Source organism: Globicephala melas, chromosome 9 (assembly GCF_963455315.2).
Source record: "Globicephala melas chromosome 9, mGloMel1.2, whole genome shotgun sequence".
Classification (NCBI taxonomy): domain Eukaryota; kingdom Metazoa; phylum Chordata; class Mammalia; order Artiodactyla; family Delphinidae; genus Globicephala; species Globicephala melas.
The window spans coordinates 90,997,182-91,010,838 of record NC_083322.1 but is presented as its reverse complement, the minus strand read 5'-3'; the positions used below and the strand labels follow the sequence as shown (position 1 = coordinate 91,010,838).

At 41.4% G+C, this 13,657-nt stretch overlaps 1 protein-coding gene across 1 annotated transcript in view; it reads left to right on the top strand.

Moving 5' to 3' along the window:
* LOC115860899 (amphiphysin) overlaps positions 1–13,657 on the top strand; it is a 190,945-nt gene that overhangs the window by 103,287 nt on the left and 74,001 nt on the right. The window contains exons 3-5 of the mRNA XM_030871166.2: positions 3,886–3,936; positions 6,397–6,491; positions 9,587–9,682. Coding sequence (XP_030727026.1) covers positions 3,886–3,936; positions 6,397–6,491; positions 9,587–9,682 — 242 coding nt within the window. The remainder of the gene's footprint in view (positions 1–3,885; positions 3,937–6,396; positions 6,492–9,586; positions 9,683–13,657) is intronic.

The window sequence follows — 13,657 nt, the reverse complement described above, 5'->3', positions numbered from 1 at the left end:
CCATTGGCTTGTTGTTGTTAGATTTCAGGCTACTCTGTCTTTCTGCATTTCTACTCTTGATGGTGAACCATTGTATCAGGCTGTTTAGGGTAGGTCACCAATACCTTGGTGGCTTTTAAGAACAGGTTTGTTTCTCGCTTATGAAAATGTGCACGGTAGCTGCCCATTTCATCTTCCCTTCGCTCTGAGATCCAGGCTGGAGAAGCAACCCCTATCTGGAACATTATGGGGCGCATGGTAGAGGGAAAGGAAATGGTCAGAGTGTGTGACGGCTCTTACATCTTCTGCTCAGAAGCAGCACATGGCTCTTCCACTCACATTTCATTAGCCAAGTCCCACAACCAAGCTTGGTGTTGATGGGGCAGGAAGCATAATCCTCCCCCCAAAACAGATCTGGTAGGGAGATGCAGTGTAGATGTGACAATAATTAAATCTCCCCAAACAATGTCTTTTCAGCTTTTTATATACTCAGAATCTTACACAGTATCTGTCCCAAAATAGATAATCAATAGGGGAAAGACTGACTTCTTTTTTCCCCAAATTCTTTTCCTGTTCGTGTTGGGGACCCTGGCCTGATTCTACCTGTTTCTTCTCTGGATCCTTCATATCTTCTACCTGTGCCCAAGTGTTTATCATTAGCATTTTTCTTCATTCTCCTCATTCTTGGCCTACAGTTTTACACTATACTTTGATGTTTTGGAAATCCACTATGGTTAGTTTTTTTTTTTAATCTAGCTTGTAGTAGTTTGCTTTCACACTGCATTTCTGAATGGCTCAGCAAGGCAAAGGAAACTTAGTTTTGATTTTAAGCCATGCTGAGCCACAAGAAAGGGAGTCAGTTGTTTAGAACTTTGATGATTTCTGTTTTGCCTTTCTGTATAGCACCATTCTGGTTGAAGTTCATATGTGCCAACAAATGAATTAACCCTAAGCTTTCATCTGGTGGTACCTGGATTTACAGAGTTGGAAAAACAGCCTGAGCTTAAGGCAGGTAAAGAAAACCTCACCTGAGCTTTACATAGACTTTATAGAAATAATGTCACTATACCTGCACTATAAGATATAGGAAAATATTCTCTTCCAGAATTTACTTTGGAGTCCAGCATGGTCTTAAACACTTCTTTTCAAAGTTTGTTTGTATTTTTTTTAATATTTATTTTTATTTATTTGGCTGTGCCGGGTCTTAGTTGAGGCATTTGGGATCTGTAGTTGTGGCATGCAGACTCTTCTCAGTTGCGGCATGCGCACTCTTTAGCTGCAGCATGTGGAATCTAGGTCCCTGGCGAGGGATCGAACTTGGGCCCCCTGCGTTGGGAGCACGGAGCCTTAGCCACTGGACCACCAGGGAAGTCCCCAGAGTTTATTTATATTAATCACTATCTATTTTTAAATGTGCTGGGCATTTTGGCCTTGCATTGTGATTGGATGGTGTTTCAGAGTTAAGTATAATCTGCTTGGCAATGCAATTTTTCGTATAGATATTTTAGTTCCTCTACTAGATTATAATTTATTGAAAGGCTTTTTTTTTAAGAGTTTAGTTTTCTTTTTTTTTTTAATTAATTTATTTATTTTTGGCTGCATCGGGTCTTAGTTGGAGCATGCGGGATCTTTCATTGTGGCGTGCAGGCTTCTTTCTAGTTGTGGCCTGCGGGTTTTCCCTTCTCTAGTTGTGGCACACAGGCTCCAGGGCACGTGGGCTCTGTAGTTTGTGGCACGCAGGCTCTCTAGTTGAGGCGCGCAAGCTCAGTAGTTGTGGCGTGCAGGCTTAGTTGCCCCGCAGCATGTGAGATCTTAGTTCCCTGACCAGGGATCGAACCTGCATCCCCTGCATTACAGGGTGGATTCTTTACCACTGGACCACCAGGGAAGTCCCTGAAGGACATAAGTGTTTTTTTGCCTTCATCCCCTCTCCGTTTTTGGTAAATACTAACAAATGCTCCTTGAATGTGACTATTATAGTTGCTATATTAGTGGGTGTATTATTAACTATCAAGTTAGAGTTATAAAACAGTTGCTATAGTATTAATCTTCAAGGTGGAGTCATTCTGTATGCTAGCTCTCTTCACTTTTGTTAAATGATTATGCAATTAAAATGCATATATTTTTAATGTGTTCAGTTGCAGTATCATAGGCAACACTGTAGGTGCCAGCTGTATGCCCCTAGCACCTACCTTTTCTGAGCCCACTAGACTGACTTGCAGCTTCCAGCATCAGAGCTCTTTGCCTGAGGGCTTTCTGTGGTTCCTGAGACCTATCTGTCCCTACATGGACATAATGGGGAATTAATGTCCCCCAGAAGCAGCCCTCAGCCAATGATTGGCAGGAGTTGATGCATAAATGCCCCAGCTCCCTTGCCCCTCGGTTAGGATGTCTATAGGGTGTTTGAGTCTGTCTCCCAGAGTTCCCCAGCAGGGTTAAGGCGGGGCTGCCCACTGCAGAAGCTTGCTTGCTAATGCACCCTGCGTTGGCTCTCTTTCCTTACCTGCTTCACTTCTCCACGCTACCATCAACATTTCCTGGGGGAACTCCGGACTAAAATCTAATCCTACTCTCAGAGTCTTAGAGTTTCTAAGTGCGATCCAAACCAAAACAAATGTTCATGGGCCAACATTTACAATTGAACAATTTCTCTAATTTGGTGATGTCCAATAGAAACACAATGCAAACCACATTCATAATTTAAAATTTTCTAATGTATTTTAAAAAGTGAAAGATGCTGTACACCTGAAACTAACACAGTATTATAAATCAACTATACTTTAATTTTTTTTATTTTTTTCGGTACGCGGGCCTCTCACTGTTGTGGCCTCTCCCGTTGCGGAGCACAGGCTCCGGACACGCAGGCTCAGCGGCCATGGCTCACGGGCCCAGCCGCTCCGCGGCATGTGGGATCTTCCCAGACCGGGGCACGAACCCGCGTCCCCTGCATCAGCAGGCGGACTCTCAACCACTGCACCACCAGGGAAGCCCTATACTTTAATTTTTAAAAAACGAAAAGAAAGAGATGAAATGAGTCAATATAGTTTATCTAACTCAGTATATCCAAAATATTGTATTAATATACAGTCAGTGTAGAATATATTAATGAGATATATATGTTTTTGGGCACTAAATCTCTGTCCACTTGGGGCTAGTAGCTACCGTATTAAACAGTGAACAGTGGTGATCAGTTTCCAACCATTGTAACCTACATGTCAAAATTTAGAGACTTAGTAGCTCTTGAATGTATTGAACTGCTGTATGGTGGGTCACAGTTTCTAAGCAAAGTCTTACTTACCTTCTCCTTTTCTTTTCTTTCTTGAAAAAATATTTAATTTTTTTGGCTGTGCCGGGTCTTAGTTGCGGCATGCATGCGGGATCTAGTTACCCAACCAGGGATCGAACCCGGGCCCCCTACGTTGGGAGTGTGGAGTCTTACCCACTGGATCACCAGGGAAGTCCCTCTCCTTTTCCTTTTTAGGCTGAGTAAAATCTTTGTAAATATCTTGTTTAGTCTTGGGCATCTTGTTTAGTCTGTGTCCACATATTTATGTTCTTTTAAGAATGAGCTCCTGGGGCTTCCCTGGTGGCGCAGTGGTTGAGAGTCCGCCTGCCGATGCAGGGGACACGGGTTCGTGTCCCGGTCTGGGAAGATCCCACATGCCGCGAAGCGGCTGGGCCCATGAGCCATGGCCCATGAGCCATGGCCGCTGAGCCTGCGCGTCCGGAACCTGTGCTCCGCAATGGGAGAGGCCACAACAGTGAGAGGCCCGCGTACGGCAAAAAAAAAAAAAAAAAGAATGAGCTCCTGGCGAAAATAACTCGAGACTTATTGCTTTGTACATGTTTGCATGCAAGATACAGACAAGATGCTTAGCATCTCTGTGTTTGTGTGTTTTCAGGCAGAGGGTACCAGACTTCAGCGAGAACTCCGAGGATATTTAGCAGCTATCAAAGGTAATGTGTATGAGTTGTTTACTGCATGTTACCAAGCACGGGTTGTTCTGGGAATTCAAGAGTAACAAGATTGAGTGTTAATTATACAGCCATTTGGCTTTCTGGCAGGATGGGTACTCGAGCACAGGTGTTCCATTCCACCCACTCCCCAATTCCCATTGAAATGATAATCAGAATATACAAGGAACAAATGTGTCTGCCCTTATGCTGGAAACTAGGAATAAGCGCCTCCCACGTCCTACAGCTTTCGAGGAAGAGTTGTTAGATAGAGTGAGCTTGAGACCTTGCAGCTGATTTCATCCCAGGGGAGAGTATGTCCCAAGAGCTGGATGCTCACAGACTTACACACAAGCCTTCTAGCTGGAGGGGGCGAGGGATGGTAGCAGGGTTAGCAGGAAGCATGGCCCTGGACTGCATGTGACTTGTGGGGACCGGCTGCACCTGCAGCCCTGCCACTGTAGGGGGACAGAGAGGCTCTGGCGTTGGTTTCTAGTCTCGGGATATTCAAGGCAAAGAAATGAGGCTGGTGACGGAGGGCAGGGAGAGTGCTCGGGGTGTGTGCTCCATCTCTGCCGGCCGGCCGCTGTCCAGCCCCCTGCACTGAGTCCGATCCAAGTGCAGCCACAGATGTGGTGGATGATAAGGCAGATTTTGAGATTAGTGGGGAGAGATTTGTGGGGTAGGACTAGTATTTTTTTTATTTTTTTTAAATTGGTATTGATATATAGTTGATTTACAATGTGTTAGTTTCAGGGGTACAGCAAAGCGATATATATATAAATATATATATACTTTATATATATAAATATATATATATTTATATATTATATATAAATATACTTTTTTATATTCTTTTCCATTATAGATTATTATAAGATATTGAGTATAGTTCCCTGTGCTATACAGTAGGTCCTATTTTATATATAGTAGTGTGTGTATTTTAATCCCAAACTCCTAATTTATCCCTCCCCGACCCTTTTCCCCTTTGGTAACCATAAGTTTGTTTTCTATGTCTATGAGTCTATTTCTGTTTTGTAAATAAATTCATCGGTATCATTTTATAAGCGATATCATATGAAATTCTCTGTCTGACTTATTACTTCACTTAGTATGATAATCTCTAAGTCCATCCATGTTGCTGCAAATGGTGTTATTTCATTCTTTTTTGTGGCTGAGTAATATTCCATTGTGTGCCTCTTTGAGCGAATACTTTGATCATTTCAGACATCTTCTTTTCATTTTTTATTTTATTTTGTAGAGCAGAGAAAGGTTTATTTCAAGGGCCAAGCAAGGAGAACAGGCATCTTGTGCTCAAAAACCTCAAACTCTTCAGCCATCTTCTTTTATTTTGTCCTTTTCTCTCATTGTTGAACCCAGAACTGACTGTCTTAAATTCAGCAAGCATGTGGGTGAGTCTAGAGTGTTGCAGCTTTCAGTTTAACAAAAAAATTTCCCTCTTTGCTTCATTGGCATTAAGTTTATGTGTCTTTTATTTTTAATGGCAGCGCTATGGTTTTTCTCTCCTCTCCTTCTATCCAGCCCCTTTTCATATCCCCTAGTGACAAAGACCAGGACACCAACTCGGTCAGGTCTCACCTTCCAGCTGTGAGGGAGAGTCTGGTGCCAAAGAGGCGCTTCTCCAAGTCGCCAGCCAAAGACTCCACCTTGTTCTGTCCCCAACCCTGAGCTGTCTCCACAGCAATCCACACTTTACCCTCCATGTTTTGAAGGAGGGGCAGAGGGAGTCTGGAAAAGACTTTGTGATACTTTGTATCACCATGTTGCACTGGGGAACTTTTTATCTTTCCTATTATTAATAACCATATTTTTGTAACATACCAAATTGTACCTTAACGAAAATTCTGAAAATACCCATAGACTTAAGAACGCTAAGCTTTCTGAGAGTTCTGACTTAAAACTGTATGTATAAGCTTTTAGTAATATTAGAAAAAGAACAACTTCTTGTTTCTTTTGAAAATTTTTAGGCCACTTAAAGCCCTTTCAGTGATGCCTGAAAATCCTATAGATTTTGCTTCTATCTGCTTTCCCCCCGCCAGATGCTTTATTTCTAATATTTAAAGTCATTTGCTATTAGTTGTTTTAGAACTCTTTAGTTTTATAGGTAAGTATTCTAGGTGTCCCATACATTTACGGTTTCATGCCATTTAGCAAGTGACAGCACACATAATAGGACATGTTATTATTGGTGTTTTTAGACTAGAACACCTTGTTGATTTTTTTCACGACCCAGCATGTATCTTTATCCTGAAAATACTAGAAAATGCACACTGTAATCAGAATCAGGACTACAGGTGCAAAGAGCAATTGTGCCTGCCCAGGTTTTCCTTAAACAATTAGCAAGTATTCAAGATTTTTCCTCTCACTTTGAAAAGTAGGGAAAGGAGGAAGAGACTCCTCACCTACCTCTCTCTAACAGGAGTTGTTTTTCTCCAATGCTAGGCATGCAAGAGGCTTCCATGAAGCTCACCGAGTCGCTGCATGAAGTCTATGAGCCCGACTGGTACGGGCGCGAAGACGTGAAAATGGTTGGCGAGGTGAGAGCTGGTCACAGCACGTGAGAGGCCCCAGGGTGACTTCTGTGAGGTTCCCACCATGTCCTGCTCACTCAGCCTATCCCCTGACCCCCTCTCACCGCTTCATGGCCCTAATATGAAGGGGCACCGTGTACCCAGAAGGCACTGTGCAGTTCCACCATCCAGATCAACCCAAACTTGCAGTGAGGAGTGAACATGACAATAAAGCCACTTGGGTAGAAAGCTGGGGCTTAAAGATTGGTTTTGTTCAACATAAGAGTAGCACTTGTCTGTCCTTTACTACACTTCTTAGCCCATTCCAGTAGGAGAACTGGCTCATGGCCTGATTTTATGTACTGCACCTTCTTCCCCATCCCTCCTTGAAAGCAGGCACGGGATCTGGGAAGAGCATCCCATTCACTTTACCACTAGATGGTCCCTTCGCTGGTCTGCAGGGCTGAGGACAGGGCCTGCTAATAGGAGTTTAACTAATGAAAGGCTTCGTCCTTAGACATGTCTTAACACCTGAAATGCACCGTCTAGCTCAGGGCTGTCTGGCTCTGGGAAGTGAGAAAGTGGTCATTGTTGCTTTGAAGAAAGCGGAATGGGATGTGACATCAGATGAGTTCTTTAATCTTCTTGGGCTTTAGTTTGCTTATCGGCGAAGTGAGAATAATAATTGTATCTCCTAAAAACACACTTAAAGTCGAGTGTATTCACATCCTCGACCTAGTGCACAGTGTGTGTGATTATTACTGGACTTTAGGAAGCCTGCAGTAGGGTTTTCTCATGTCCAAGCTCTTTGTTAAAACAAAGAATGGTTGGTCATCATGCCCACTTCATGGGAGCTCATTGCTTCTCATGAGGCACAGGAGAGTTAAGAAATATGGCTGCCACAACTCAGGGAAGGGTCTGGTACATGACATGCCGATCATCTATGCAGCCTTTGGAAAGATGGGTTAACATCTTTCCTGGGCTGCTTCACCAAAATTCTGACATCCCCACAGTTATGACTATGATAGAAACTGAGATCTATTTATGAAGAAGGCTCATTGTGAGCTCTGTTACCTCTTTCGAAAAGTTTCAGTATGTGAATTAGGCAAAACTAGCCTCCACACACCATTTTCTAATGCAGTTTTGAGGAATGGCATCTTCTCACATTTCTTAAATATAAAGACACTGTGTTTCAACAGCGTGTTGTTAAAGGCTTAACTCATTTTGTAAATTTCCAATTAGAGGTGTATAATTAAAAATTCATTGTGAAAAGAAGAATTTTTAAGGGAATGGTTAGAAACTTGTGTGAATGGCTTTTCAGAACACCACATTACAATTCTGTGTGTGGCAAATGCCACTGTTGACCTTGATTCCTAAGGAAACAGCTGCTGTCCTACCTTGATCCTTGTGGCTGCCAGGATTTGGGGAATCTTTCAATGGTGAAGCACCTGACACTGCATGTCCAGGGAGTCTGCTCAGATCATAAGATAAGCCTCTTTGTACGGTGGACTTAAATTTTTTTGTTTGCATAAAATTCTTTTTTTAAAATTAATTAATTAATTAATTCAGTTGCGCCGGGTCTTAGATACAGCAGGCGGGCTCCTTAGTTGCAGCACATGGGCTCCTTAGTTGTGACATGCGAACTCTCAGTCGTGGCTTGCATGTGAGATCTAGTTCCCCGACCTGGGATCGAACCTGGGCCCCCTGCATTGGGAGCATGGAGTCTTATCCACTGCACCACCAGGGAAGTCCCTGTTTGCATAAAATTCTTAATAAGGATCTATGACAATTAGAATTGGGTTTTAACGTGTGAAAAAGAGAAGCAAATCAACCATTAAAAAGTGGTTTTCAACAAGAGAGAAGCTTCTCTCCCATAACCGACCTTGGAGGTTGGCAGCCCAGGTGTGGTATGGGGGACCCACGAGCATCAGGGGCGTGTCTTTGCATCCCTGTTGCCACCTCCACATTCAAGATGACTCTGAGCTCTGGCTATCAGCTCTCATTTTTGTCTTCCAGTCAGCAAGAAGGAGGAGGCTTGGAGGACAAGCCTCCTTTTAGGGCCACTTCCTGAAAGTCCATCCCATTGGCAGAATTTAGTCTCATGGCTACACTTGGCTGCAGTGGAGGCTGGGAAGTATGGTCTGTATCCTAGGCAGCCGTGTGCCCGGCTAAAACTGGACGTTCTATTGCTAAGAAAAAAGAAAGGGTAGACATTGTCAGGAGATGCCAGATGTAGTAATGGGAGGAATATGGAATGACGTTCTTGCGCATGTGCCTGGGATTCTGTGAAGCAAGTTTATGTTGTCAACTCACATACTTGGAGAAATTGAAACTCAGGAACGTTCAGTTTTCCAAAGTCACACAGCTAGGATATGAACTCTGTTCTGGTGAGGCAGCCTGGTGTGATCGACAGATCATGGGCTTCAAATTCAAGGGTTGAAACCAGAGTCTGTCACATACCAGCTGCATGACCTTAGCCAAACTATGTAACATCTCTGGATTTCAGCATCATCTTCTGTATAACGGCAACAATGAGACTTTCTTCATAAGGCTATTGTGAGAATTAAATCACACACACACACACAGAGACACATCCAGCTTTTAACCCAATGCCTTGACAGTAATAGGAGTAACAATAATATCTAATACTCATTGTGTTCATGACAATTGATATTCCATAAATGGTAGGGCCCTTCCCAGTATGACTAAATTTTCTGCTGTCCGTGTGGAGGCTTCAGCTGCGGTTTGTTGTTTGTCTGGAGTGGTTTCTAATTTCATGGATTGCTTCAGAAGCAAACTGTCTTGGTGGAATTCTTCACAGACTCCTAGCCCCAAAGTCCATTTATAGGAATCGGGGGACCTTTTGAAGTTCCTACATTCTTTAGTAATTCGGAATCAGAAACACATTTTTAAATGAGCTGAGCCCTTAGGTAGCCTATGTTATAAATTAGAACTGGTAGCCAAATTACTGTATTCTTAAATAATCCACACTTTTCTAGCATTTACTAGCCAGGGAAGTAGAACTTATTTAATTTTATAGTTTCAGCTTTTTTAGAAGTTGGTGAAAGTTATCCAATTAAAATAATTCTGCAGTTGTCTCTTTATTTCTCTTTTTCTCTCAGAAATGTGATGTGCTGTGGGAAGACTTCCATCAAAAACTAGTGGATGGGTCCTTGCTGACACTGGACACCTATCTGGGCCAATTTCCTGACATAAAGGTATTTTATTCTGTGTCTATAAAGGGAAGAATTGAATGGTCCCATGTTCTTATTAAAACATGGGCAAGAGATAAGTAGAATTAAAAGTCCTCAAGCTGACATCAAAAACAGTTGGTAACTTTTCATTTATTTAAGCATGAGATTTTTATCCTGTTCCTAACAGTTTAAAATGAAATATAGTTCCAGAAATCACATTTCCTCCTTTAATGAACTGCTTCAGCTTTTATTTCTCTACAGAAGTCTTTTTAATCCTATAGATATAAAATCATAAATCAGAGATACCACAAAATTCCAGTCTTCTTTATGTTCAAACCTTTTGGTAATATGGCATTTGGCAAAAATTTCCGTTAGAATAAACAAAGTTCATGAGGAAAGGAGAAACTTCATTGCACATGTGAGAGCAAAATCTGATCTTTTCCTTACTGTTTATTTTGTGTATGTTCATAGTACACCTGCATATTTTTTCTCTCCTTGAAATTTTCAGGTTCACATTGAATTCTTAAGATGTAAGCATTTCAAATACATTTGCATCTGGATCTAAAAATATCTTGTCTAAAACATTTGTCTTATTCGACACTTGGATTCATTGAAAGGAAAATATACAAGTGAAGGATTGAATATCACAGATTTGAAATTGACTCTTAAGGTATAGATGGTCTTTAAACCATCAGGGCTGTATATAGCAAATGGTAGCATTAATAGATCTGCTCCCTAGTTGTTCTCCCAGCTCAAAGAGGACTGCTAGGTAAGACAGCCATGTGCTGCCCTTCCTGTAGAGCAAGGAGGCCATGAACCAGTGTCCACGGGCATTTTCAGTATCTTGCTAGGTGACCTCTGATGTGAAGTTCCATTTTTACCTGGCCTTCTTTATAGCCATTGCCAGACACCAGGAAACTATCTGCAATAATGTGCACCGCCCTTGGCCATGAAACATAGTGAAGCTTCTTGGCCAAAACTATACTCCTATCAATGACGTTAGTTTCCTCAGTCCCACACAGAATGCCTAACGCTAGATGGCCAACACCTGAAGTGTGTTTTGGGACACCAGAGGCACCAGACAAAAACCTAAGTGGATCAGACTGGACATACTAGCCTTGTTGGCAAGATGTCCCAGAGAACAAATCCAAATGATGAATTCTAGGTGATGTTATCATAATAGGCAGCAGAATGCTTTACCGGGTCATTGTATAGCTCCATCTTAATTTGGAAAGGTATGAAGTCAGTTTTAAAAATTTTCTGAGAAATTAAAACAATTTTTTAAAAAGTTAAAATTCTGTACACAGGTAATGTGTTTTGAGGTATCTTCAGATAATTTGATAGGCATTGACATTTTGCCTTGGAATTTGCAGCATTTGTGGAGCAAACAGTCTCAGAATTATTATCACGCTTTAGAATACTGTTTATTGCATGGTAATTCAGTCTCCATAAAAATCAATTCCTAATAAATTACGTAAAAGAAACGTTTGTCTTCCTACTTGAAAATTTCAAAGAACGTCGCAACTTGTCTAAATTAGTCATATAATATTTGATAGTACAACTTCGATAAGCAAATAAAGGCTGTGATTGACTACAGAAGAATACATTTGAAAAGTTGTTGAGCTTCAGGAACAAAAACTTAGTATCACCAAAAATGTGTGAAGGATCTGTTTGTTATCTGTTATTTGTTATGATACTGCCCAGCAATAGCTATTTGGAAATTGACCATTCTCTCTAGGAGCGTAAAATTTCAGAAGACATACAGAAGTACCTTTGTTGAAACAGAGAGATTAAAATAAACTCATGATGGATTATGTTGGTTAGTCTTTTCAGTTTGTTGAAACACTCAGTGGAACTTTTATTCTATTTTTTAATTAATTAATTAATTAAATTTTGGCTGCATTGGGTCTGCGTTGCTGAGTGCGGGCTTCTCGTTGCAGTAGCTTCTCTTTGTTGCGGAGCACAGGCTCTAGGCACATGGGCTTCAGTAGTTGTGGCAGATGGGCTTAGTAGTTGTTGTGAAAGGGCTTAGCTGCTCCGCGGCATATGGGATCTTCCCGGACCAGGGCTCGAACCCGTGCCCCCTGCATTGGCAGGTGGATTCTTAACCATTGCGCCACCAGGGAAGTCCTTTTATTCTGTTTAAGCAGTTCTTTTCCTGTGGTCCATGGTGTCCATGGTTGAGGTCACACACAATGATGATCCTCCAGTTACTGAAACATCTTACATGAGAGATTTGGAATCATGTTCTCTAGCTGGATTCCCTGAAGATAAATGAAATATGGTTTTACCTGCATCGTGGAAAGAGCCTACATAATCTCTCTCTCTGTTTGTCTGAAGTCACATTTCGAATATTAGAGCATACACATAGGGTTTCAACCAAGATAGACAATTGTGAAACCATTTCATATGGTGAACAGTGAAGGAAATAGCAGTGTTTAACTTGGAAAGGAAACAACCTGAGGTTGGAGAGCAGTTGGGATAGCTGTTTCTAATAGTTGAAAGACTTCTTCTGTGAACATACACAGATGTTGTGCCTTTTACTCAATGGACGGAAGTTAGACGTGGATACAGACTCTGTCACTTCATAAAGTGAGTGCTGAGAGATTATGTAGTGAATGGGTTATTGATGAAAAGGAGGATTAATGATTAAAAATACAGTGGAGCATTTTCAAAGCCTGGAACACAGTTGACTTCCTTAACTCATTCACATCAACAGGGTGTGCATGGTGAGGCAAATTTCCAAATATTTACTGCAGCCCATCAGCACGGGCTATGCAGTACCATTCATGAGGGAATGGTGTTTGACTTTTCCAGCTGTGATTGGCAGGGCACCTGGTGTTACAGTTTTTGTTGTGCAGCGCTGATATCTAAAATCAATGTTGGAATAAGAGCCAGCTTGTCCCCAACCTGCACAGGCTTACAGCTGTTAGCAGTTATTGTAAAATGAAGTTTAGATTTTATCTTAGCAGCTGTGCATGAGCCATTAAGCATATATTTACAGCGGTGGGCCAAAATGAATTCCACATTGGGGTTATTGTTGAAATTTTTTAAAAATTTAGTAAATTATTTTCTTTACTGCATACGGTCAATGAATAGTGGGGAATCTGAAGAACTTTTAATTGAACCATTTAATTGAGACTTCCCTTGTGGTCCAGTGGTAAAGAATCCACCTCCCAATGCAGGGAACCCAAGTTCAATCCCTGGTCAGGGAACTAAGATCCCACAGCTCCAGAGCCACGTGCCCGAGCACCACAACTAGAGAGAGAAAACCCACACGCCACAACTAGAGAGAAGCCCAAGCTCTACAACCAAGACCCAACACAGCCAAAAATAATAAAAATAAATAAATAACTAAAATAAGTAAATATTTAAAAGCTATTTAATTAAACGATTTACGATTAAGCTAGTAAATTTATTTAATAAAATTTACTATTGGATGATTAAATAAGAAGTGTATCATTTTCCATGTGAAAGCTATAGTGTATTAACTCTACCCTTTCTTAGGAGATGTGGTTCTTTTTTCAGGTTTCCCAAATATCAGGTAGGTAAGGCAATAAGATTGATATGTTTTGCCAACACAAAAATATATGCATCAAAATAAGTGATGGCCTTCAAAATGTCACTTCTACCATGGTAAGCTGTACTCCGTAATTAACTTGTCAGTTACACAAGAAAATGACTCACATTATTTACTTCACTTCTTGTTTTTGAACAAAAAATAAGATGATCCAGTGCACTGTTCCCAGGCTTGGAAGTAATTGAATTTTGCCTCTTTTCGAAAATCAAGTTTATCTTCAAAGCATCAAGATTTGCTTTTTAGGAAGATACTAAAGGACAACCTCCCCACCCCCGACCAAGTCCACAAAGCAGAGCTTTGTAAAAGTTTCCACAAAGTTACACAAGGCCACTACCTCAAGGGGCGGTGCTCCTTGGAAGGTAACAGATGTCTGCTGAAAGTAATGAGCTTTGTCACCTTGTTAGCACCTTTCTCTCTAC